Source organism: Nipponia nippon, unplaced genomic scaffold, assembly GCF_047370975.1.
Source record: "Nipponia nippon isolate SJK-2023a ecotype South Korea unplaced genomic scaffold, ASM4737097v1 scaffold_2, whole genome shotgun sequence".
In the NCBI taxonomy this organism is placed as follows: domain Eukaryota; kingdom Metazoa; phylum Chordata; class Aves; order Pelecaniformes; family Threskiornithidae; genus Nipponia; species Nipponia nippon.
Window position 1 is genome coordinate 55,571,747 of NW_028262336.1, and position 22,175 is coordinate 55,593,921.

Below are 22,175 nucleotides of genomic sequence, written 5' to 3' on the forward strand. Positions count from 1 at the left end.
GTTCTTTGTGTAGTGGTGGGACACCTATATCGCTATGAGACGAGTAACAAGTCCAGACTGGTTGGTCCAGTTTCAGGCTTCTGTGCTGGACTCTGCGTGTGTGTGCGCGTGTGCGCGCGTGCGAGGGCACGTGCGCGTGTGTGAGCGCACAAGGCGCGCAGCCGCGCATCTCAGCGTCTGAGGAGCGCGGGATCCGCCCAGGTCCCAGAAACAAACTTTCCCTGAGCTTCAGGTCCCGGGCCCAGGCGCGGGCTCGCCGCGGCCGCCGCTCCCGCCGCCCCCCCTCGCCGGCTCCGGCGCCCACCGCCCGCCCCCCGGCGCGGTCCCGCCCGCAGCCCCCCCCGCCCAGGGGCCGCCCACCCGGCAAGAGGAGCCGCTCCGCCGCGCCCTCCCCCTGCACAGCGCCCGGCGCGGGGAGGCGGGCGGAGCGGCGGAGCGCGGCGCCCCGGCACCCGCGCCCCTCGTCCCCATGCCGCGGCGGGCGGCGGGAGGCTGCCGCCGCGGGAGCTGCGCCCCCAGGCAGCCCGGCAAGCGGCGGGGAGCCGCCGGCATCGCCCGCCCGCCCGCTCGCTTAGGGAGTTCCCGCAGCGCCCGGAGCGACGCGCTCGGCTCCCGCCGGGGCTGAGGCATTGCGGCGCCCCGACTTCCCACGGGGACGTGGGGCACCCAGAGGAGGCGAGCGCTCAGAGCAAGTAACAGTAATTAAAAAAAACCAAGACCCCAGACGGTGTCCTGCCCGGCTTATGCTTATTCGGGGGGGACCCAACCACGGCGGCGGATCCCGCAGGATGACGGGCGATGAGGAGTCCTAAGGCGGCGTCGAAGCTGGCCGCCGCCGGCTGCGATGAGGCTCGGCGAGCCGGCGGCGGAGGGGACGCCGGCAGCCCGGTAGCCGCCCGCCGCCCGCCGCGCCGCCCCGCGCCGCCGGCCGCCCGCAGCCCCCCGGGGGGATGGGAGCAGCGGGCACCGGCTGCTGAGGCCGCCGCGTCCGGCTGCAGGTAAGGAGCCCGGCTCGTCGCGGCTGGCGGGGCCCGGTTGGGGGTGGCGGTGGTCGGGGGTGGGGGAGCGGGAGGAGGAGGGGAGCGGCGCGGCCGCCTGGCTGGCGGCGGTGGGGCGCCCTGCGGGCCGTGCCGCCGTCTGTCGGCGCCCGCCCTCAGCCCGTCCGTTCCCGTTGCTCGGCCCGGCGGGGACATTCTTCCCTAATGGGAAGCATCTGCCCTCCGGTACGGCAAAAAGAAACGTGGGGAGGGGGGAACCGCGCCTCTCCCCCAGCCCCCTCCGCCGTGGCCGCGGCTGGCGCGGTGCCCGGCCCGGCGGGAGCGGCGGCGCCGCGCGGGCCCCGCCGCCCCCGCCTCACGCACGGCTCCACGCGGGGCGGGCGCGGTCCCCGCCAGCAGCCGTGCGGCAGCGCCGCCGCCCCAGGCCCCGCCGCCGCCCTGCCCCGCGCTCCGCCCCGCGGCGGGCAGCCGCCGCCCCCGCCGGACCTCTGCAGCCGCGCCCCGACGGAGGCGGCGGCGGAGCCGCAGCCCATTGGCCGAGGCGCTGCGCGGCGGCGGTGGAGGCGGCCAATGGCCGGCGGGGCGGGGGCGCCGCTGCGAGGGCGCCCCCGGGCGGCGGGGCGGGGCGGGGCGGTCGGAGCCGGTCCGGCCTCGCCCGGGTTTCTCCGGCCAAACCTGGGGAGGAGCGGGTTCGGCTCGGGCGCTGAGGGCCCTGCGCTCCGCCGTCCTTGTTTGTCACCCGGGCGAAGCGCGGGTAAGTCCTTCTGGCCCGCTCTCCCCCAGCCCCTCAGAAGTCACTGCGATCTCCTCTTAACCTCGGCGAGCACCTCCTGTAACAAAATGCGGTGCCCCCTCCAAAATGGAATTGAAATGGGTAGTTAAAGGGAGTTGTCATTGAAGAGAACATTAAGGAAAACAGCACCTGAACAGTCTTAAGCAAATTAAAAGCTATTTGTCTTGTAAAGAATGGTAAATGTCTCATTAACTTGACCACAGCTATTTGGGAAACCTCTTCATCCCGAGAGCCTCTCCTTTGAACTGTAATGCTTTGCACATGATGGTCTTAGAAAAAGCAATGTGTGTCTCGTTGCTAGCAGGTCTGAGAAAATCTGACTTTTATACTAAACGCAGTAACTAATGGAACTCATAATATCTAGTAGAACTGAATGCCTTTCCCTCGTTGTCACGCAGTTATACAAGAGCAGTAATACTAAATTTCTGCTACTAATAGTAGCCTGCATTCTTGTATGGCTTTAATCTGAAGAGCTCAAATTCTTCTGGTGGTAGGGATAAGAACAGGGATATTTCAAATTCATTTCTCCAAAGTTAGGCTGCTTAATCTGTGATTAGACATCTACAGAAATTATTTTATTTTCAGAAATGATTAGTGCTCCAAGTCAATAACAGTTGTATTTTCTTGCCTGTTCTAGCACAGTGTGCATCTTTAAATGACTCTCCATGGGTCTAGCTGCCCAGATTTCAACACACAGTTCTGAATATCTGAACTTGAGTGTTGATAGACAAGGCAAGATTACAAATATAAACTTTCTTGCTTACATTTCCTCTGAGGTCTGTGCTTATGCTTCTAAATAAGTTGTCAAGTTTTATCAATTGCGATCATTCATAGCTCCTGTTTGGTTAAGATGGCAACGTAAAAGCACATTTGACGTCACACAGTAATGCGTGGCAAAGGATGACAGAGTCCAGATCTATGGCCAACCAATTCTTTCTTTCACTCACTTTCTCTTTCAATGATACCATTTCCCACGTACATTATGAATGGGATTCATTCAGCCAAATTTTACCTTCCTGGAACTTAGTAGCCTGTCTAAAAATTAGGCAGCTAGGCTAAGTTAGCTAATTAGAGACCTAATGAGACTGTACTATTGCTAGGTATCCGATCAGGTAGATAGATACCTGATACTATTCACCTTCAAGTGAATATGGGTGGCTTTTTTTTTTTTGTTTCATTGACTGTAGAGGGAGCCATGGCAATTTGCTTGAAGTAGATGCTTCCCTTGAAGTTTCCTGATTTTAGGTGAGACAAGTACCACCCTTGGCGTATAGAAAAAACCTACAAAATTGACTAGCATAAGGAGACAGCATAAGTTTAGTAGAATAGGTACTGAAGTGAATTATGGGGGAAAACTCTGAAGTAGCAAATGACTTGGAGGAAATCTCTTTCCGACTGAACTTTGCCTCGATTGTCTACAGAGCTTCCGGGACGCCGCAGAGCATCGCTAGGTATATAAAGCTTTTCAAAAGGATTAAAACAACCATGGTTTCTTCTCTCTCTTTTTTTTGTTTTTCCCCTGCCCCCCCTCCCCCCCTGGTTTTCCCCGGACGACCCAGGAGGAGCGAGGCGACGGGAGGCGACGAGATGGGGGCGCGGGCGGCGGCGGGGGCCCTCTCCGTGGTGCTGATCCTGGGGCTGGGGCTGCCGCCGGGCGCCCTGGGCTGCCCCCAGCCCTGCGCCTGCTACCTCCCCACCGAGGTCCACTGCACCTTTCGGTCCTTGGCAGCCGTGCCGGCAAGGATTTCGAAACATGTGGAAAGAATCAATTTTGGGTTTGTATGGCAGTTTGTAGCAAACAGTTTTATGTGCTTGGTGAGGAATCCTGGAATGCTTCGCACACGTGCGGCGTACCGGGGTCTCTGCGTGTACTTCTAAGTAGAATTGCAGAGATGGGTGGTTACTTGCAGGCTCTGTATTTCAAACACTACAGTTACTGGCATGGAGAAGGTTTTAGTGTATCCCTCGTGTTTCAAAGAAAAGTTACTGTTATTTTCAAGTAAATATTTAATCATGGTGTTGGTTCTTCTTGGCAAATAGTATGTGTAGTCTTTTGTACTGTGTAAAAAACTATATTGAATTAAACCTACCATGGGATTTCTGCTAAATGTTGAATGTTATACCTGATGTAAAAAAATATAGTAGGAGTAAAATTATATAATGTAGCCAGGTAGCATTTTGGAGAACAATGAGATATAGCATATCTTAAAGCAATACAGTAAAACCAAAGTTACTCCATTGCCTTTGGAGTTTGTTTTGTTTTTTTTTTTTTCCCAAGGAGCTTAAGCACAATATAAGCAGACATCAGTGTTTTGCGGAGAGATTGCTCAGGCTCCAACTCACTTTCCTCTGGCAGGGTATTGCCAGCTCACATCTATCTGTCAGACTGTGAGTTGAGAAGGCCGGGATAGTTGGTAGGCTGCATATCACAGAAGTGCTGCATAGGGTCATTATGTGACATGGCATCGTGCAAGAGTCGCAGTCCTCTTCTGCTTGATATCAGAGCTGCCTCACTACCTGGTATGAACTCATCCTGACCGCCCCAAGGCCTGTAAGCTGCGATTCATCATGCAATGACTGACAGCAGGGACCTTGATTTTTTTTTGCTTCTCTGTACTTAAAATGTCTATTCACCAGCACTTCATCCACCTAAAGTCTAATTTTAGTCTCAAAATGCCCTTGTACTCAGTGCATCTGTATTACAGCAATCTGTACTTTCATACCATTTTTGAGTCAAAAATGGCTCCCTCTCCTCCCATGTTCAAAACCATACATATTCATAGTCACCTCTCCCCCATACGTCAGTATTCTGTCACAAGTTCTATCCCTAAATTGCTTGTGAAAATAGGATGTAAGCTTCTAAGTCATTTAGGCTTTTGGGCTGTTTTTTCATGAAAGTACATTTGATACTACTAGCATAGAAGCACTTTCCTATCTTTGTATTTCATCACTACAAATGACATTGTCTGAGTTGTGTCCTTTCCCAGGAAGAAACAGTCTTAACTATATGTTGTTGCATTTCTTTCATTTTGGAAAAATGCTTTTACCATATTTGTATTTTAAGATGCTATATATTTAGGAGGTAAAGATTATTTTCCTAACTGGAAATAATTTAGGAAAATTTCTTATTTAGAGAAGTTCATATTTTTTAGAAGGGCTGATGTTAAAAAAAGGAATTTTAATAGGATGACTGCTATAAGCCTAGTAGATCTGTAGTAGGACTAAAAATATCAAAACAGTAGTCTAAATTTTTCGAAAACTCAGAACCTTCAGATAGCTAGCATGGCAAGGATCTAAAAGTATTTCCTCCATATTCAAAGTATTTTAATTTCCTGTCATCTCTTCCCTTCCTTTCTAGAAAGTGTTAAAAAATAGGAAAAATCTTTAAAATTCAATGCTTAATTTAGAGACTTCATGCCCAGATTAGCTCATACATTTAATTTTATGTCTGCATATGGAAAACCTAAATGCAGAGCTAGGCCGCCAAACTTAAGGCTTCCATATTGGCAAATAAAACCTGATTTATTTGTCCAAAGTGAAATGGAATTATTTTCAAAAAGTACATTTTCTGTATTCCTAGGTTCAAATTATATAATTGGAAGGTCCGTTCCTAGATCTTATGTAATTAGTTGATGTAACCAATTACATGTTGTAACAGTAAGTGAAGCCGGATGTGGCTTCTTGCTTCTTGTGTTGTTTGGGAGATATCCATTTTTAATGTCCTCTCTCCAAATCTTTATTCATTTATTGTTAGATGCTGTTTTGGCAACACTGCAGCCCTTCTAGTTTGCCAGGCTCTATAGCATCATTGGTTGGCTACAGGCCGTTAATTTAGTACCATTCCATAAACTGAGCTGCATGAAAAAACATACTGACAACTACTAGAACTTAAACGCCTATTTATTACTGTTACTCCTAAATTATGGCTGAAGTGCTACAAATTGAGTTAAAAGAAATCTCAGTGTAAACATGAACTAAGTATACTTGGCCTTGTAAAAAACGTTTCAGTAACTTCTGGCCCTTTGACAATGCATTAGGATCCCTCCAAGTTTTCCTGAAAGTTAGGTTATACAAATTGTACTTTTGCAGACCATGACAGCCAGTGCATAAAATGTAACTGCACATGTGATTTTTTTCCAGGTTTAACAGTATACAGTCTATATATGAAAACTCCTTTGCAGGACTTACAAAACTGGAATTGCTCATGATACATGGAAATGACATTCAGAATATACCTAATGGTGCTTTGAAAGATCTCGTGTCTCTACAGGTAATGCTCAGATCTTCCTAAATTTCACAAATTCTAACTTCCACAAATAACAGAAGACAAAAATAAGCATTTTTGTAGTGCTTTACTTAGGATTAAGATACCATTTTTCACCCAAATATATTAGAAATCTGTTAAATATGTCTGTCATACTTGGTAATGCCAACTAATATTCAGTTGTATTCTCCTTGTTTGACCAGCATATCATTTTTCAGTGGTACAAAGGGTATTTGAATGTGGGAGGAAAACTTCTGCATGCTTGCTATTCTGTTTGGATTTAGATCAAAAACCAAAATTAATCTCTTTTATTCTCTTTTTTTTTTTTTTTTTAGGTTTTCAAAATTAGTTACAATAAATTGAAGGTCATAACTGGCCAAACCCTCCAAGGACTTTCAAGTTTAATGAGACTGCACATGGACCACAACAGAATTGAGTTTATTCATCCACATGCTTTTAATGGATTAACTTCTTTGAGACTGGTCCACTTAGAAGGAAATTTGCTCCAGCAGCTTCACCCCAATACCTTTTCAACATTTATGGTCCTTGATTATTTCAAACTGTCAACAGTAAGACATCTCTACCTGTCTGAAAATGCTCTTAGGACCTTGCCTGCAGGGATGTTTCAAGGCATGCCGCTGCTGGAAAACCTTTACCTTCATGGGAATCCATGGGCCTGTGACTGCAGTTTAAAGTGGCTCCTTGAATGGAATAAAGTTTCTGGAGGTAAGAGCAAAAATACCAATGCTTCTTCAACTCATAATGTTAGATTTTTTTTTCCTGTTCTGTATATGGATGGTTTTGTTATTTCCTGAGTATTATTACTTACATGATGTCTATGTACACTATTATGTTCCGTTACCGTTCTATAAATGCATGTATTTAAAAAGCAGAGTAAAGAGGAAGCAGTTGTGTGTCACTAGCTAAAAATCTGTATTCAACAATAAAGGAATTAGCTGTTACATTCAAGATGCAAAAAGTGATAGTAAAGTTTATAATTGGAAGGAGGAGATAGGTTATAACCTGTCAGTGTGTTCCTTTGCACAGCAGTACACCTTTGACTAAGGGATGGCAATTGTTCTCAGCCAACAAAGCTAGTAACTATGTCCTCTCATGGAAGGTGGGAACATTGGATTTGAACTTGTTTGGCTAAGGAAGGAATGGAAATCAGGTTTCCTAATTCCTGGATAAGTCTTTTAACTTTTATGCTATTAATGTTAAGGCTGTTACGTAATATTCGTGCACCCTTCGTGTCTATCTGTGTTTCTTCATTGACCACAACTTCCTTTTATGATGGAGCAAATCTATTTTAAGTATTTTCAGAGAACACCTACAATCCTGCAATTTTTTTCCTGAATAACTGTTCTATCTTCATTCAGGCTTAGGTATGAAATAAGTATCACACTGCTTAGGCTGGAACACTTCTGGCCATGTGCAGAAGCAAAATACTAGAAGCAAAAAAAAAAAAAGCCAAAACAGTTTTATAATGCCTGTATATCAGGAATACATTAATTGAGGGGTTTTTTGAATGTCAGTTTTTGATTTGGGCATCTCAGTTCACCAATGCCCCATCTCAGGTAGCTAAGCACTTACTATAGTAGGCCAGAGGGACTGATGTTACACGAGAGCTGCTGCTAAAATATGAAGAGGGAATTGTCATTTAATTGCAACAGAAGATAACGCAAATGAGTGCTGGAGTCATGAGGTTTATATAATGATTTGGAATGTGTATGGTGGATGATGGTGGGTCTTGTCATCTTAGAATATGTAATGCATCGCAGTTTTGCACTTCGATATAGAACAATACTTTTCAAGAGCGTGTGATACTTGAATGTGTAATATAAGTGTTCCTGACTGAACTGATACTTGAGGCATATAGATTTGATATTATATTTCACTAACTTACATTTCAATATTCTTATATACTCTCCTTGATCCAAATTAGTATGTGTATTAAGTGTACTTAAGTTGCACTGTAAGTTATAACAATGAAGCATTAGATGAACTTCCTTTCCTGGTGCAGTGTTGGGTTGTTAGCATTTTTATTCTATTAGATTCCCTTTTTACACTACAAAGTAGTGATTATTGGAAAGAGAAAAGAATTTATCCATACCATTTTCATGTATGACAGATTTTGTATCTTTATATAACTATAACATTAACTTCTTTGGAAATTGTGTCCAGATAGAGTTATAAAAGTGCTGTTTCATAGATCACATTAAAGTTCTTCAGACCAGTGTGGCCACTGCCAAGTTGATTGTGGGCCAGTACTGTCGTGAAATGTGCTTTACTTATCTCTGAAACATCACATTTGAATCTGCAACTGATAGACTGGTTCAGTTAAATGTTCCGTTTGTAAGAACTTCTCAAGAAAATTGATTTGTTGACTGGCAAAGCGTTTTTTTTTTCAATTAAAAAATGGTATGAAATATTGCCACTTTTTTCTCCTTCTCCTAGCATTTTGCCTTATAATCCACCCGTATATTGTTCATTCATTCAAAGATCCCTCATTCCTCAGGAGTGACCAGCATGACATTTATTCCTAGAATAACTGGAATACATTTTATTTACAACATGTTTCCAAACTAAGTATGTAAGGCGACATTTGACATTCTAGTAAGCAGAACAATGTAATAAATATATGACTGTTATTTTGCCGACAAGAGTCTTTCTGGCATTGATAGAAGAGAGGAGTCAAGGCTATCATTTCCTGTTTCAGTGCTCATTCTCTGTTTTATTTCTTATTTTATCATTACAGAGTTTACAGTTACTTCAGAGGTCAGGGAAGAAGTGGCACTTTCATTTTTTTTTGCTGCTGACAAATAGCTTGTAAGTGCAGGAACTAGTCAGCAGATTTTGGTACCTACAGAAGAATGTTTTGTGTATTGCCAGTACTGTTGTTAAGGAATAGAGAAACATAAAAAGCTTCCCAGATTATTTAATGAGGAAGTCTAGCATTTCTCAGGTGAATGCTGCATTTTTAAAAGCTGAGAGGACCCAGTCCTCTTCACATTAGATCCACAAGTTAGATGGGTAGGCTGTCACTGTACAGATGCAGCATAGCTGTGTTTTGACACAGCGTAGCTTTTTACTCACTTATAAAATGTTGCTCTGAACACTTTAGTTTCTAGCCGTTTTATTCAGAGGCAGTGAATTTAATTTTCAGAAGGATGGAGTATTCAATCCTGTCATTAAAGTCTGAAGAAATTGTGGTCATCTTGAGAGTTGGGCACCCATTCGACTGTGAAAACAAAGAGGTGCCATTTTAAAAGCCTTGCCTTATGTGTCATGTGCCGTAATGTGTTCCTCATGCAGTCCATTTCACACTTTTGAGAGTTCTCTAACTCTAGAACAGAGTTCTTCAGCTTACCTGTCTTTTGTTTTCCCCCTTTATTTTTTTCTTTCTTTTTTTCTTGCAGGTGTTTTAAAATGCAAAAAGGACAAAGCCTACGAAGGGGGACAGCTCTGTCCTAAGTGCAGCAGCCCAAAACAGCTGCAGAAAGAAGATATTCAAAACTTGAAAGATATTTCCTGTCGGAAACCTGTCATTCAGTCATCACTAAGGCAGAATAGCAGCACTGAAGATGAAGAAGATGGTGACAGTTATGAACTCCCTCTGGAAGAGCTTCAGTCCTCTCCATGGAACATTACTCTAAATATGACTGATGAGCATGGCAATGTAGTCCACCTGAACTGTGAAATCAAAAAACCAACAGGCTCTACCAAAATTCAGTGGAATCAAATCCAGACTCAGGAGATTGATATAAATGCTACAATTTCACTGGATTTTGAATGTCCAATGAATCGAGAAAACTATGAAAAACTGTGGAAGCTTATAGCTTATTACAGTGAAGTACCTGTCAAATTAGAGAGGGAACTTATGCTCAGCGAAGAGCCTAAAATAAGCTATCGGTACAGGCAAGGCTCAGATTATGATGCTCTTTACTACACAGGTGTAAAAGCTCAAATACTGGCTGAGCCTTCCTGGGTGATGCAACCTCTTATAAATATCCAATTAAACAGGCGCCAGAGTACAGGGAAAAAAGTAGTGCTATCTTTTTTTACTGTGTTTTCTCAGACAATTCGTACCAAAGACACCAGGCAGCAGAGAAGCTGGGTAATGATAGAGCAAAACCAGAGCACAAGGACAGTGCAGAGTGTGGTGGAAGGCTCAGAGTGTCAGCTGAGCTGCAATGTGAAAGCCTCTGAGATCCCCTCTGTTCAGTGGCTCTTTCCAGATGGGACTAAACTGCAGGCACCATTTAATCAGAAAGACAGCAGGTTTTCCATTCTCAGTAGTGGTCAGCTAATAATCAAAGCAGTGAGTTATACTGATGGTGGTTTGTACCACTGCGTTGCCCAAGTGAGAGATGATGTGGACATAATGGCTTACAGACTTCTAGTGCAACCTCTAGCTATTCAAGTAGCTGATTCAGATGTAGTGAGAGTTGAAAAAAATGTTGGAGATCCAATAGTTTTGCCGTGCAATGCAGTTGCCATCCCAGCGCCACAATTGAGCTGGGTTCTTCCAAACAGCCAGGTACTTAATGATCTATCAAACTCTTCAAAAGGATATATGTTGGACAATGGTACTTTGCTTATTCCAAAAAGCCACGTTAGTGATAGTGGCCATTACAGATGTGTGGCTGTCAATCAGCAGGGATCAGATCAGTTTGTTGTAAGGGTGACAGTAAATAAAATGGTGTCTGACAGGTCATTTAAAAGGATAAAGCTAAAAAAGCGCCCGGGCTCAAAAAGTTCGTCAAAAACAAGAGGGCGGGTCATAGATGATGGAGAGGGATCAGGGGCAGGAGGGGTAGATGAGTTCCCACGAAGAAAGAACCGCCTGAAAGACCGGGAAATATCCTTTAAACAAAAAAGTGACCAGGTGCCACAGGCTCAAATTAAAAAGGGGAAGAAAGGCAGAAGGAAAATGAAAATCTGGAAAAGTACTGATAGAACCCAAGATAGCAATGTTGCTGAAGGCCGGCGAGTATTTGAATCTCGAAGGAGAATTAATATGGCAAGCAAGCAGATTAATCCACAGCATTGGGCTGACATTTTGGCAAAGGTCCGTGGGAAGAATCTTCCTAGAACAACAACAGCTACAGCCATTTCTTTAACAACTGCACTGCCATCAGTCATGCAGAAAACTACTCCAGTCCCTCATCCAGTAGCCAGCCCTCCTCCTTCAGAGACAGCAGCTGATGTGGTAGATTCTTCTGCTGATTCATCACCTGTGGGTGAAGATGAGCCATTCTCAGTCACTGTTTCCCACAACACTAAAGCATTTTCAGTCCAGTCTATATTAACAAGGTCAGAAACTGAACCCCTCTCTGACCACAGGGCTTTAGAAACACCTGCGAGTATATACTCTGTAGAAATCCCTGTGTCAGGTCCATATTTGACTCCTGTGTCTGCAACTGTGCAACCCGAAGGCCAGCAGCATCCTGATGTCAGGACTGATAATTCAGTTGTAGTCAAAGAAAATATCCATGCTCTTACTGAAGAACCCCAAACCAGACAAATTGTAACAAGCTTTCCTAATATTCAGAGCAGTTCATTCGCAGTAGAAAATATAGATAGAACAGTATCTTCTACATCAGAGGAAAATTCTGCATTTGCTGAGCTACCACTTGATGCTACTGTCCTAGCTGAATCTCAGATTGTGGATTTTCATAGTGTCTTGGAGACGAGTGTGAAGTTAAATGAAGTGGACCCGATGAGTGTTGACACCATAATTTTAACACCTTCTCAGTCAGATGAGATCATCCCAACAGATTCTGTAGGCACTACTACCATTTCTCCGTCTGTTTCCCCATTTGTTACAGAAAAGAGCAATGACTGGATACACCAGCACAAAGAAGTATCCGCAGGTCAGATGAAAATGACAGACTTAAGTACAAGTTTTCCAGCCATCACACCCATCAGGGTTCAGAGCAAGGAAGAACTTGAGACCCACAGGAATACAGTGACTCAAGAAAGCATGTCCAGCAGTTCCGCAGAGAGTTTTCAGGGAGGAGAACATAAAAACCTGGCTACTCCAAAACCAGATCCCACATTCATTTTGCCAAGTACTAATGCTTTTCATAAAACAGCAGAGGGGATAACAACTGCTTCTTCCATCAGTAGATTGACCACTGTGGCCGCAACAACAACTCCCTATAGAAAGACCATGCCTTCACTTGTTACTCAGCATGCTAGAAAAAGGCCTTATGGGAGAAGGAGATTGAGGCCAAACAGGATCCGACAAAGACCAAAGCCTTTCCCCCCTGTTGTTTTAACCACACCTGAAGCTGAAGCTGTGCCCAAAACTACTTCTGCAACTCTTGAAAGTCCTGATCGTAAAAACAATGTCAAAATACAGGCTAAGGAAGAGGAGCATATAGAATTCACTCCTTCATTAGTTACTGATCTGGTTATCTTAGAGAAAATTACCAAAATCAGAGAGGTGGTCACAACTTCCTTCTTTAGGCCTACTGCTTCTCCACCTGAAGCAAAACATGTGACACTCTCTATGGCTCCTGAAGCCTTGGTACTTCCAGTGACTGCACCTATCACAATTTTATCATCGTTTGTTGTACATGATGCAGTTCCTACAAAAGAATCAAGTGCACCTCTGAAACCAGAGCAAAGTGAAGTGCCAACATACCACTCATTAGACAATATGTCTGAGGAGAAGGGCATTAAAGCAGATTCTAAAACTATGCATAGTAAGGCAGAACAATCAAGCACAACAACTACTCCTGAGCATATGAACAGCTTGATACTGTCTACAAAACCAGAATCTCAAGAAGAGCCTATCCTATTTGACTCAGAAGTTGTGGTTAATGAAACAACCGCTGGAACGTTCCAGCTGATATATCCCACTATGACTGACTTAAGTATTCCTGTTGGCACAGTGCAAGTTTTTAAGGACCTCTCACTTTCAAAGGAGACATGGAAGCCCACAGTATCTTCAGAAACACAAGCAATAACTGAGTCACCTCAGCAACATGAGATGATTACTTTGTCCTCCTCCTTCAGCACGACAGAAACTCAGACTTTTTCACTTAGAGAAACAAAGAAATCTGTTGCTTCTCAGACTGGGACAAAGCCATCTTCCTTGGATGAAAAGGAAGCTATGTCACATGTATTTCATCATGATCCCACTTTGCAGACAACTGAAAAGCCTCTGACTACATCCACCGCCTTTATTCCCTTTATGAAACTTGCCACTCTTCCCCCTTCCGTTTCAAGCACTTCACATCCTTCTCTTCCTTATACCACCAAGGAAAGTAATGCCTTCATTCAGGAAACGTTCCCAGAAGCAAAACAAGTTGAAGCAGATGGTGACAAAACGATGGTGAGCTCAAGACGGAATGTACGCCCTACTCCTTCCTCTAGCCAAAACAGGATTAGCATACAGTCAAAAGAGGAGCAATTCAAAGAGATGTATAGTAGCAAGTCAAACAACAGTTTACTGCTAAATCCAAACCTTCCCCATCCACCCGCTGGAATGATACCAAGCCTAAACCAAAGACAGCCTGTTGTGCCTCCAAAGCACGTTCCTGTAAGAGGCACAGTGAAGCCTCCATATATGGTAACACAAGGTTCATTTCACTATTTTGTAACACACCAACCTCTTCACCACACAAACAAACCAGAGATAACAGCATATGCAGCACAGACCATCCAGGACAAAAAATCTTTCGCCTCTCAGAGAGAAACAACTACCACAACACAAGCCTCTCCATTTCACAGAACAAATCCCTTCACTGCGGGCAAGTTTGGTAATCAGGGTCAGAACAGATACAATATTAATTCAAGATTTTTTGGAAATAACTATGTTCCAGATAACAGAGGCACATCAGGGAGACTACCAAGCCAAGGGAACCCCTATTATCCCAGTTCCAGAATGCCATTCCTTTTCAACAGAACAAAGATATTCCCTCACTTAAGTACGCATCCTAAACCAGTGGTCCCTAGTCAGCTAGTCCCTAAAGACACAAATGAGAAGAAGGTTGCCCAGGTCTCCCCTACTAGGATTATAGTGCAGAAGGCTACAGCTGTTCCAGTGCCTCCAGTGCCACATGCCACAACCACCGCATCACCACCACTGGCGACTTTGAAGATTACTCCTCCAGCCTTTCTGTCTCAACGCACAAAACCACAGATACCCACTACAGTTCATCCTTTTAAAAATGTCCATCATCGTCATCAAAAAGTTCCATCTGTGCCTTATGTGGGAGGCATTATGCCACGCAATTCGACTGTAATTCAGTCTTCCAGTAATTTCAGGATACATGGAGAAAGACCTAAAATTATCACAAAAGGGTCTCAGAGCATATCCATCCTTGCTGAAACAGATGCTTTTATCCCTTGTGATGCAGTAGGGGAACCAAAGCCTTTTATTACTTGGACAAAAGTCTCTACAGGTAAGACAGAGAAATATGTGTTCTTCCACCCAGTTTTTTTAAGGTTGCATAGAAATGCATCATGATTGCAGAAATAGTCCAAAACACTGAAGAATAATTTCTTTCTCTTTTAATCATTATAGATAAAATATGACTAATTGCAACTAATCATTACAGGTAAAAATAACTTTGCAGTATTTCTTGTAGCAAAAGAAATCCTTTACCATTTAATGACTTTATTTTTTGAAGGGGGAATAGCAGCCAATTCTGATTATCCACAGCAGTTAGAATTTATGATGACAACACTTGTGAGTATGGGTTTGTTAACATTGCTGCCTTAAATGTTGGTGCGTGTGTCATCTCCATAAGCAAAAGTAAAAGAGAAATTACTAAAGATTTAGGAGGAATCCTAAAGAATAAAGACCTTAAAAGTTCCCACACTATACAGACTTGCAAGCTAGTATGGTTAGTTCTGCAATAGAAACAATGACCAGTTTGAGCTGTAGAGAGTGTCAGAAGATGTCATGTGATCCATCTGAAGTTGTAGTTGGTGATAAATAAATCTAAAGTCTTCAGTAAGCCTTTTTCAATGCAGTGATGTATGTCTTAAAAACAACCCTTTGACTTTCCATTTCTTTCTTTGCTCTCGCCTTCCCAGGAGCTCTAATGACAGCCAATACCAGGTTACAAAGGTTTGAAGTCTGGAAAAATGGTACCCTCCTTATCCGAAATGTCCAACTTCAGGATCGTGGACAGTATTTGTGCACAGCTCAGAACCTGCATGGCATAGATAAAATGATCATTGTGCTCACAGTCATAGCCTACCAGCCCAAAATTTTACTTCCCCGCTATCGAGATGTCACGGTCTATTTTGGAGAGACCATAGCAATGGAATGTCAGGCTAGTGGGACTCCAAGCCCACATATTTCATGGATTTTCCCAGACAGGAAGATTTTGCAGACAGTCACCACTACAGAAAGCAGGATAATGCTTCATGAAAATCGAACCTTGTCTATCAAGCAAGCAACTTTTTCAGACCGAGGAGTTTACAAATGTGTAGCAAGCAATGCTGCAGGAGCTGACAGCATTGCAGTGAGGCTGCACATTGCAGCCTTACCCCCGATCATCCAGCAGGATAAGCAAGAGAACATTTCCTTGCCCCTTGGTAGCAGTATTAATATCCACTGCACTGCCAAAGCAGCACCTTCTCCCAGCATCCGCTGGGTGGTCTTTGATGGCACGCAAATCCGACCTTCTCAGTTTGTCAATGGGAATTTATTTGTTTTTCCCAATGGAACTCTTTATATTCGCAATGTCTCCCCCAAGGACAGTGGGACCTACGAGTGCATTGCTGCTAACATGGTGGGAGCTGCCAGGAGAACAATACAACTCCATGTGAAGAAGCATGCATCCAATGCTAAGATCACTGGGAGCTCTCCTCAGAGGACAGATGTAACATACGGCAGCATCCTGCATTTGGACTGTAGTGCTTCTGGTGACCCCTGGCCTCGGATATTATGGAGGTTGCCTTCTAAAAGGATGATTGATTCCCTGCACAGGTAAATTACTATTTGAGGTGTCACAGCTAAATTACAGTTCAGATGAACTTAGAGAAAAGACCATTCATATCTGTACAAGTTTCATTCTTGACTTCTGTGAGTTTTGAATGAAGCCTCCAATCCTTATGGAAGAATTTGAAATTATATCAAAAGATAGCCAAGTCAAAACTTAGCATAATTTTCTTGAAAACAATAGTACTCTTGAAAAGTCAGCTTCAAGTGTTTAGGATAAGCTGCCACTATTTGTCTTTTACAGCCACTTGTAAATGCAGTAAAAAGTCCAATGGCAAAAGTTAAGATATACAACTTATGTAGTGCTTGTTCCAATGTGCTTAGTCTGCATAGAGTTGCATAGATGCCTGTTTTTCCCCAGAAGAAATGGGATCACTGAATTTTGTCTAGCTGTTATACAAATCATTATACACAGTAAATACGGGGAAAAGAAATCATCTTATAATTATTTAAGTAACCATGATCATTTTAACGTAGTTGTATAAATAAATGTTACCTTGCAATAAGGTCTGTGCAAACCCAGTTGCATATAAATGCCTAAAACAATACCTTCTCCAATGGTTGCAATATCAAGTAAAATATCACTTCTCCAAATCTACAGTAACTGTCATAAGACTTCGGTGAAAACACAATTTCTGCTCTATAAATTATTCATTACTCACTCTTTGAGCACTATAGACAGATGAGACATGTACTGAAATTAAAATGCACAATTGTCAACAACTTTCTTAATAGTTGAATGTAGTCATCATTTTTTTCATACTGACAAAAAATATATTTAGGTAGCCTGTAGATAGCACAAAATCCAGAATTCATTTTATGCCTCATAGTGATAGCAACAAAATACTGTTGGGTTTTTTTTCATTTTCCCTCATGATCTTTATGTGGGCTGTTTTTCAAATACAGGAGATCTTCTCTGGCGAGAAAACTGAGGCTGCTGAGGAAATTAGTTTTGACCACAATATATGAATTCCATACTGAAGTGGAAAGGAATAATAGCTTTTTTGCACATTGAGAATCTTTTTTCCAGATTTCAAAGCTTATCAATATTTTGCTTCTTTGTGATTGTTCTAAAGGTTTAAAATGTTATGCCTGATGCCAGAGGAAGTTGCTCATCTTGATTTGTTTTTAACTGAGGACCCAAGTGCCAGACCCCATATTTATGGTCCATATACATTTGTGTGGAGTATATCATTCAGAGATCCCATATTTGAATGTTATAGAATACTGTACATGCAGTCAGAAGAGTCAAAAATACCATCATTTGGTATTTAATGGTGTTTAATGGTCAAAACTACCGTTAAAGTCATTGAATGAAACAGAGTAGAATTGCTTGGATACCAGTGAGTAGAATTATTTTTTTCCATTTGCTTTTTGGTGGTGAATATCTTGGACATTTCAGACCATCCTATTATCTAACAATAGCATGCTTCTCTCCTTTTTTTCAGTGTTGTTGAGTTCTTGTTTTTTTTCCCCAGGTTTCATTCAATAATTAATAACTAAAATGTGATTGTGCAGCTCATGTTCGGTTCCTTTTTCTTTCCTTACAGTAGCTTGGAGACTAGAATCAAGGTATTCAGCAATGGGACTTTGGTTGTCCATTCAGTTACAGATAAAGATGCAGGAGACTATTTGTGTGTGGCCCGCAATAAGATCGGGGATGACTATGTGGTCCTCAAAGTGAATGTGATGATGAAACCAGCAAAAATAGAACATAAGAACGAGAATAACCACAAGGTCAAGTACGGAGGGGACCTGAAAGTTGACTGTGTAGCCACAGGTCTGCCAAATCCTGAGATCTCCTGGGGTCTCCCAGATGGTAGCATGATCAATACCTTCATGCAGTCAGATGACAGCGGCAGCCGGACAAAGCGATACGTGGTCTTCAATAATGGAACCTTGTATTTCAATGATGTTGGACTGAGAGAGGAAGGGGACTACACCTGCTATGCTGAGAACCAGATTGGGAAGGATGAGATGAAAGTGCGGGTCAAAGTAGTGGCTGAGCCTGCAACTATCAAGAACAAAACATATGTCATTATTAATGTACCCTATGGTGATGTTGTCACAGTAGCGTGTGAAGCCAAAGGAGAACCCACTCCCAAAGTGACCTGGCTCTCCCCAACCAACAGGCCCATTCCTGCCCTATCTGACAAATACCAGGTATATAGGGATGGCACCCTCCTTATCCAAAAGGCCCAAAGATCTGACAGTGGTAACTATACTTGCGTAGTGCGGAACAGTGCTGGAGAAGATAGGAAAATCGTCTGGATCCACGTTAACGTTCAGCCTCCCAGAATCAATGGTCATCTCAGTGCAATAACATCCGTGAGGGAGACAGCCATCAGGGACAGCCGGAAACTTATTGACTGCAAAGCTGAAGGCATCCCTGCTCCACGGGTCTTATGGGCTTTTCCAGAAGGAGTAATCCTGCCAGCTCCCTACTATGGGAACAGGATCACTGTGCATCGCAATGGTACTTTGGACATCAGAGGGGTGAGGCAGACGGACGCGGTGCAGCTCATATGCATTGGACGGAACGAAGGAGGGGAAGCGAGACTGATTGTGCAGCTCCTCATCACAGACCATTTGGAGAAACCCTCCTTCAGAGACCCTGTCAATGAAAGGATCACTGCCATTGCTGGGCACAGCATCAATCTGAACTGCTCAGTCCAGGGGAACCCCAAGCCCAGCACAAGCTGGATCCTTCCCAATGGCACTGAAGTGCTGAGTGGCAGCCGTCTGCACAGATTTTACCATAAGAGGGATGGGATCTTACACATCAGCAGCCTCTCCGCTGGGGATGCTGGGACTTACCGCTGTACAGCCAGAAACCCAGGAGGTTATGTGGAACGGGTAGTCTTCCTGAAGGTGGGACTCAGGCCAGAAATCAGCAACCAGTACAACAACCTGGTGAGCATCATCAATGGAGAAACTCTGCAGCTCCATTGCATCACCCAGCCAAACCAGCGGGCGCAGATCTCCTGGACACTGCCCAATGGGATGGTCCTGGATGCCCCCCAGGTTGTGGGTCGCTTCTCTCTGCTGGAGAATGGCTCACTGACGGTGCGTGAGGCTTCTGTATTTGACAGGGGCACTTATCTGTGCAAGGTGTCCACAGAGTATGGCACTTCTGTTATGAATGTGCCTGTCATCGTGATAGCCTATCCTCCCCGGATCACCAGTGAGCCAGCACCCGTCATCTATGCCAGGCCTGGAAATTCAGTAAAACTGAACTGCATGGCCATTGGGATTCCTAAAGCAGAAATAACATGGGAGCTTCCAGACAAATCACGTCTGACAACAGGAGCTCAATCCCGTCTGTATGGAAACAAATTCCTCCACCCTCAGGGGTCATTAGTCATCCAGCAGCCTACTCAAAGGGATGCAGGCTTCTATAAATGCACTGCTAAAAATATACTAGGCAGTGATTCGAAAACAACCTATATACACATATTCTAACACTAAAACAAATGCCTTTGGCTGGATACTGGTGTCCAAATCACTGCCAAGCAAGTGCAACAAGGAAAGTACTGCTTGCAACAAAGCCAAGAAGGCTGAGGGCAGAAAACAAAAGGAATTAATCCTATTTTCATGCAAAGTGCATTGCTTTTGTACTCAATATGGAAGTATGTCCTTGCAATAAAAGGAGGCAGTAGACATACTGAAGTTGAGGAGACTAACACGTTGGAAAAGGTCTTTAAATTGTTAAGACAGTGTAATGTGGTTTTTCATGCTATCCAATAGCATCTGAGACCTAAAGTACTCTATTCTTGTCAATAGTCCAAAGCTATTCCTTGTTTTAACAAGCACCTTAAAAGTACCAAAGAATTTATTAATTGTTAATAAATGGGCTGCAGTGATAGAAGTGCTTTAGTAAAACATAATTTTCTTTATACCCTGCAGCACTTTTACATAATCTAGCCTTATAGAATATGATTACTAACCTTTCTGTTCATTCATCTATCAGCTCTTCAGAATCAAAGACTAACTTAGCAAGTAAGAGTGATCTATTTTAATAAAAATACATGCTGACATTAGTTACCTTAACATATGAACAAACCTTTTCCAGCTACTAAGGACGCTACAGTCAAATCATTCATTATATATTTTATATATATTTTTAAATCAGACTATGAGACTAGAAAGAGTAATGATGAACTTGGTCTCATTTTATAAATTATTGGTCTTTACAAGACTCTGATACATTACAGTGTTTTATAATATTAAGGTCAATATACTGTACATTTTATAATAAAAAATATTTTAAAAAAATGTATTCACTGTGTTTTTCATTTTGTTTTGAGAAAATAGGGAACTCCAAACACTGAGAGTATAAAGTTAAAGTAAAAAAAAAAAAGAATTCTTGTAGTGTTATACATACTCTTTATCTTTCTAAACATGATTTCCTAATAAAAACTTAACACTTCTGTTATGTATATTTCAGGATACATTTACAAGTTCAGTACTTTTTCTGCAATCAAAGATGGTTTATTGGCTAATGTACATAATTTTAAGAAGATTTATCAATTATGCTATTGAAATAATTGCTACAAAATGCTGAATATGCCCATGTTTCAACAAACGACTCCAATCAGAATTTTGCAAATGTTAACTCACTTTTGAAACATATGGATTCTCTGAGATATTCCTGAATTCTTAAAGTTCTGATTGTTCATAAAACTTATGCTCATGTTTGAGAATATGATGAGAATAAAAGTTTTATTTTTCTCTATTAATTAAAACATGGCAGAAAGTAATGTAAAGTGTTATTCTAATATTTACATTTTGTAAAAACTGTAAACAAAGATTTCCTCACCCCACAAATTTATCCAGTTTAGGAAAATTGTAAGCTGTTGCAAAATGCGTATTTATCATCATGGTAAACAGAATTGGACTGCTTGAAGTAAAAAGTATTTAATTAGAACAAGGATGTTGAATTAAATGAGAAGGACAAGTACATTGCTGAAGATACAAGGGGCATAATTTATATGATAGAATATTTTATAAAACTTACTTTTGAAAAAGTCAGTGCAGGCTAAAAAGTTGTGGTTTGTACACAACCGTTTATTAAAGTTGCAGTTATGTTACTGGCCTAATTAAATATCACTTAATGTCTTAATTTCTCTTTTATGGTTTAAACGCTTGGGTCCTAAATCAGCAAATCAGTGTTCAAGGTGAAGCATGTGCCTAAATATCTGGCAGGGATGTAGCAGCTTGTGAGATTAATGAAGAAAAGAACAAGTATTCAAGATTTTTAAATAGATTGTTCATGTGGTCTTCTCTAATCTGGCTATTTTCCTTGAACATGTCACAGATTAGATATGTCTTTAGTTACTTTACTTAATTTTAGCACTTTTTATTTCTTGGAAAATCGTAGTACAATTTTTAATAATAATACATCTTTTAAAAGAGTCTGAAGTCAGCATTTTAGCACCGGAGTAGGAGTCAAGCACTTCCATTCATTTGTCTGTCCAGTCTTCAGTTAACACTTACATGACTTTAGCGATATTCTTGGATGCTGAATGACTTCTGTATATTTCTATTAAGCAGAATTTTTTTTTTATGTTAAGGGAAGAAAATAGAATCCAAAATCAAATGTTTGATCTGTTGGGATCAAACAAAGCATCTGATAATGTTTTATTCATCAATCCAGAATTTCCACTGCTGCCAATGGAAGTTTTGGAGGCACAAGAAATGAAAGATCTGGCTCAAGAACTTTTCTTAACTCAAGACGTGCATGCTTGCAAAATTCCCTCACAATTGGACTTAACATTTTTTTTCTTTATGTATTATAATTTCTGTGACATTTGCCTTTACCCCTTTTATGAAAACATACTTCCAGTGAGAGGCCTATAAAATATAATTCGCTTCCAAAATAAATGTAACTACAGCTTAACAAATATCATATGAACAGTTTTTACACTCAAGCGGTGTTTGGCCATGTGTCCTCTCTGTGTTATATCCTTTCTCTGCTGAGATACCAGTTGCCCAGGATATCCATCTTGAGTTCCTTTTGTAGAAATAAAGAAGTTCATGGGGAAACAAAGTCTGTCCCAGGACTTCTATTCTTAGGCCTGAATCTACATGTCACTCCATGTGCTGAATCATCCATCAAATGAAGGCAGTTATAGGACTGTGAATTTAAATCAT

General features: G+C 42.5%; 1 protein-coding gene across 2 annotated transcripts; it reads left to right on the top strand.

The window, feature by feature from the left end:
- Nucleotides 1-435: 435 nt before the first annotated feature.
- Nucleotides 436-20,301, top strand: MXRA5 (matrix remodeling associated 5). 2 transcript variants are annotated; one of them, XM_087758621.1, is made up of 7 exons: nucleotides 436-998; nucleotides 3,351-3,566; nucleotides 5,932-6,061; nucleotides 6,391-6,781; nucleotides 9,475-14,472; nucleotides 15,110-16,010; nucleotides 17,573-20,301. In XM_087758621.1, exons 1-7 carry the CDS (start codon nucleotides 799-801, stop codon nucleotides 19,482-19,484), a joined length of 8,748 nt encoding a protein of 2,915 aa, XP_087614747.1. In that variant the 5' UTR covers nucleotides 436-798; the 3' UTR covers nucleotides 19,485-20,301. The 2 variants fall into 2 exon arrangements, with proteins under 2 accessions (XP_087614747.1, XP_087614748.1); XM_087758622.1 differs by having other exon boundaries at nucleotides 17,576-20,301.
- Nucleotides 20,302-22,175: the final 1,874 nt, after the last annotated feature.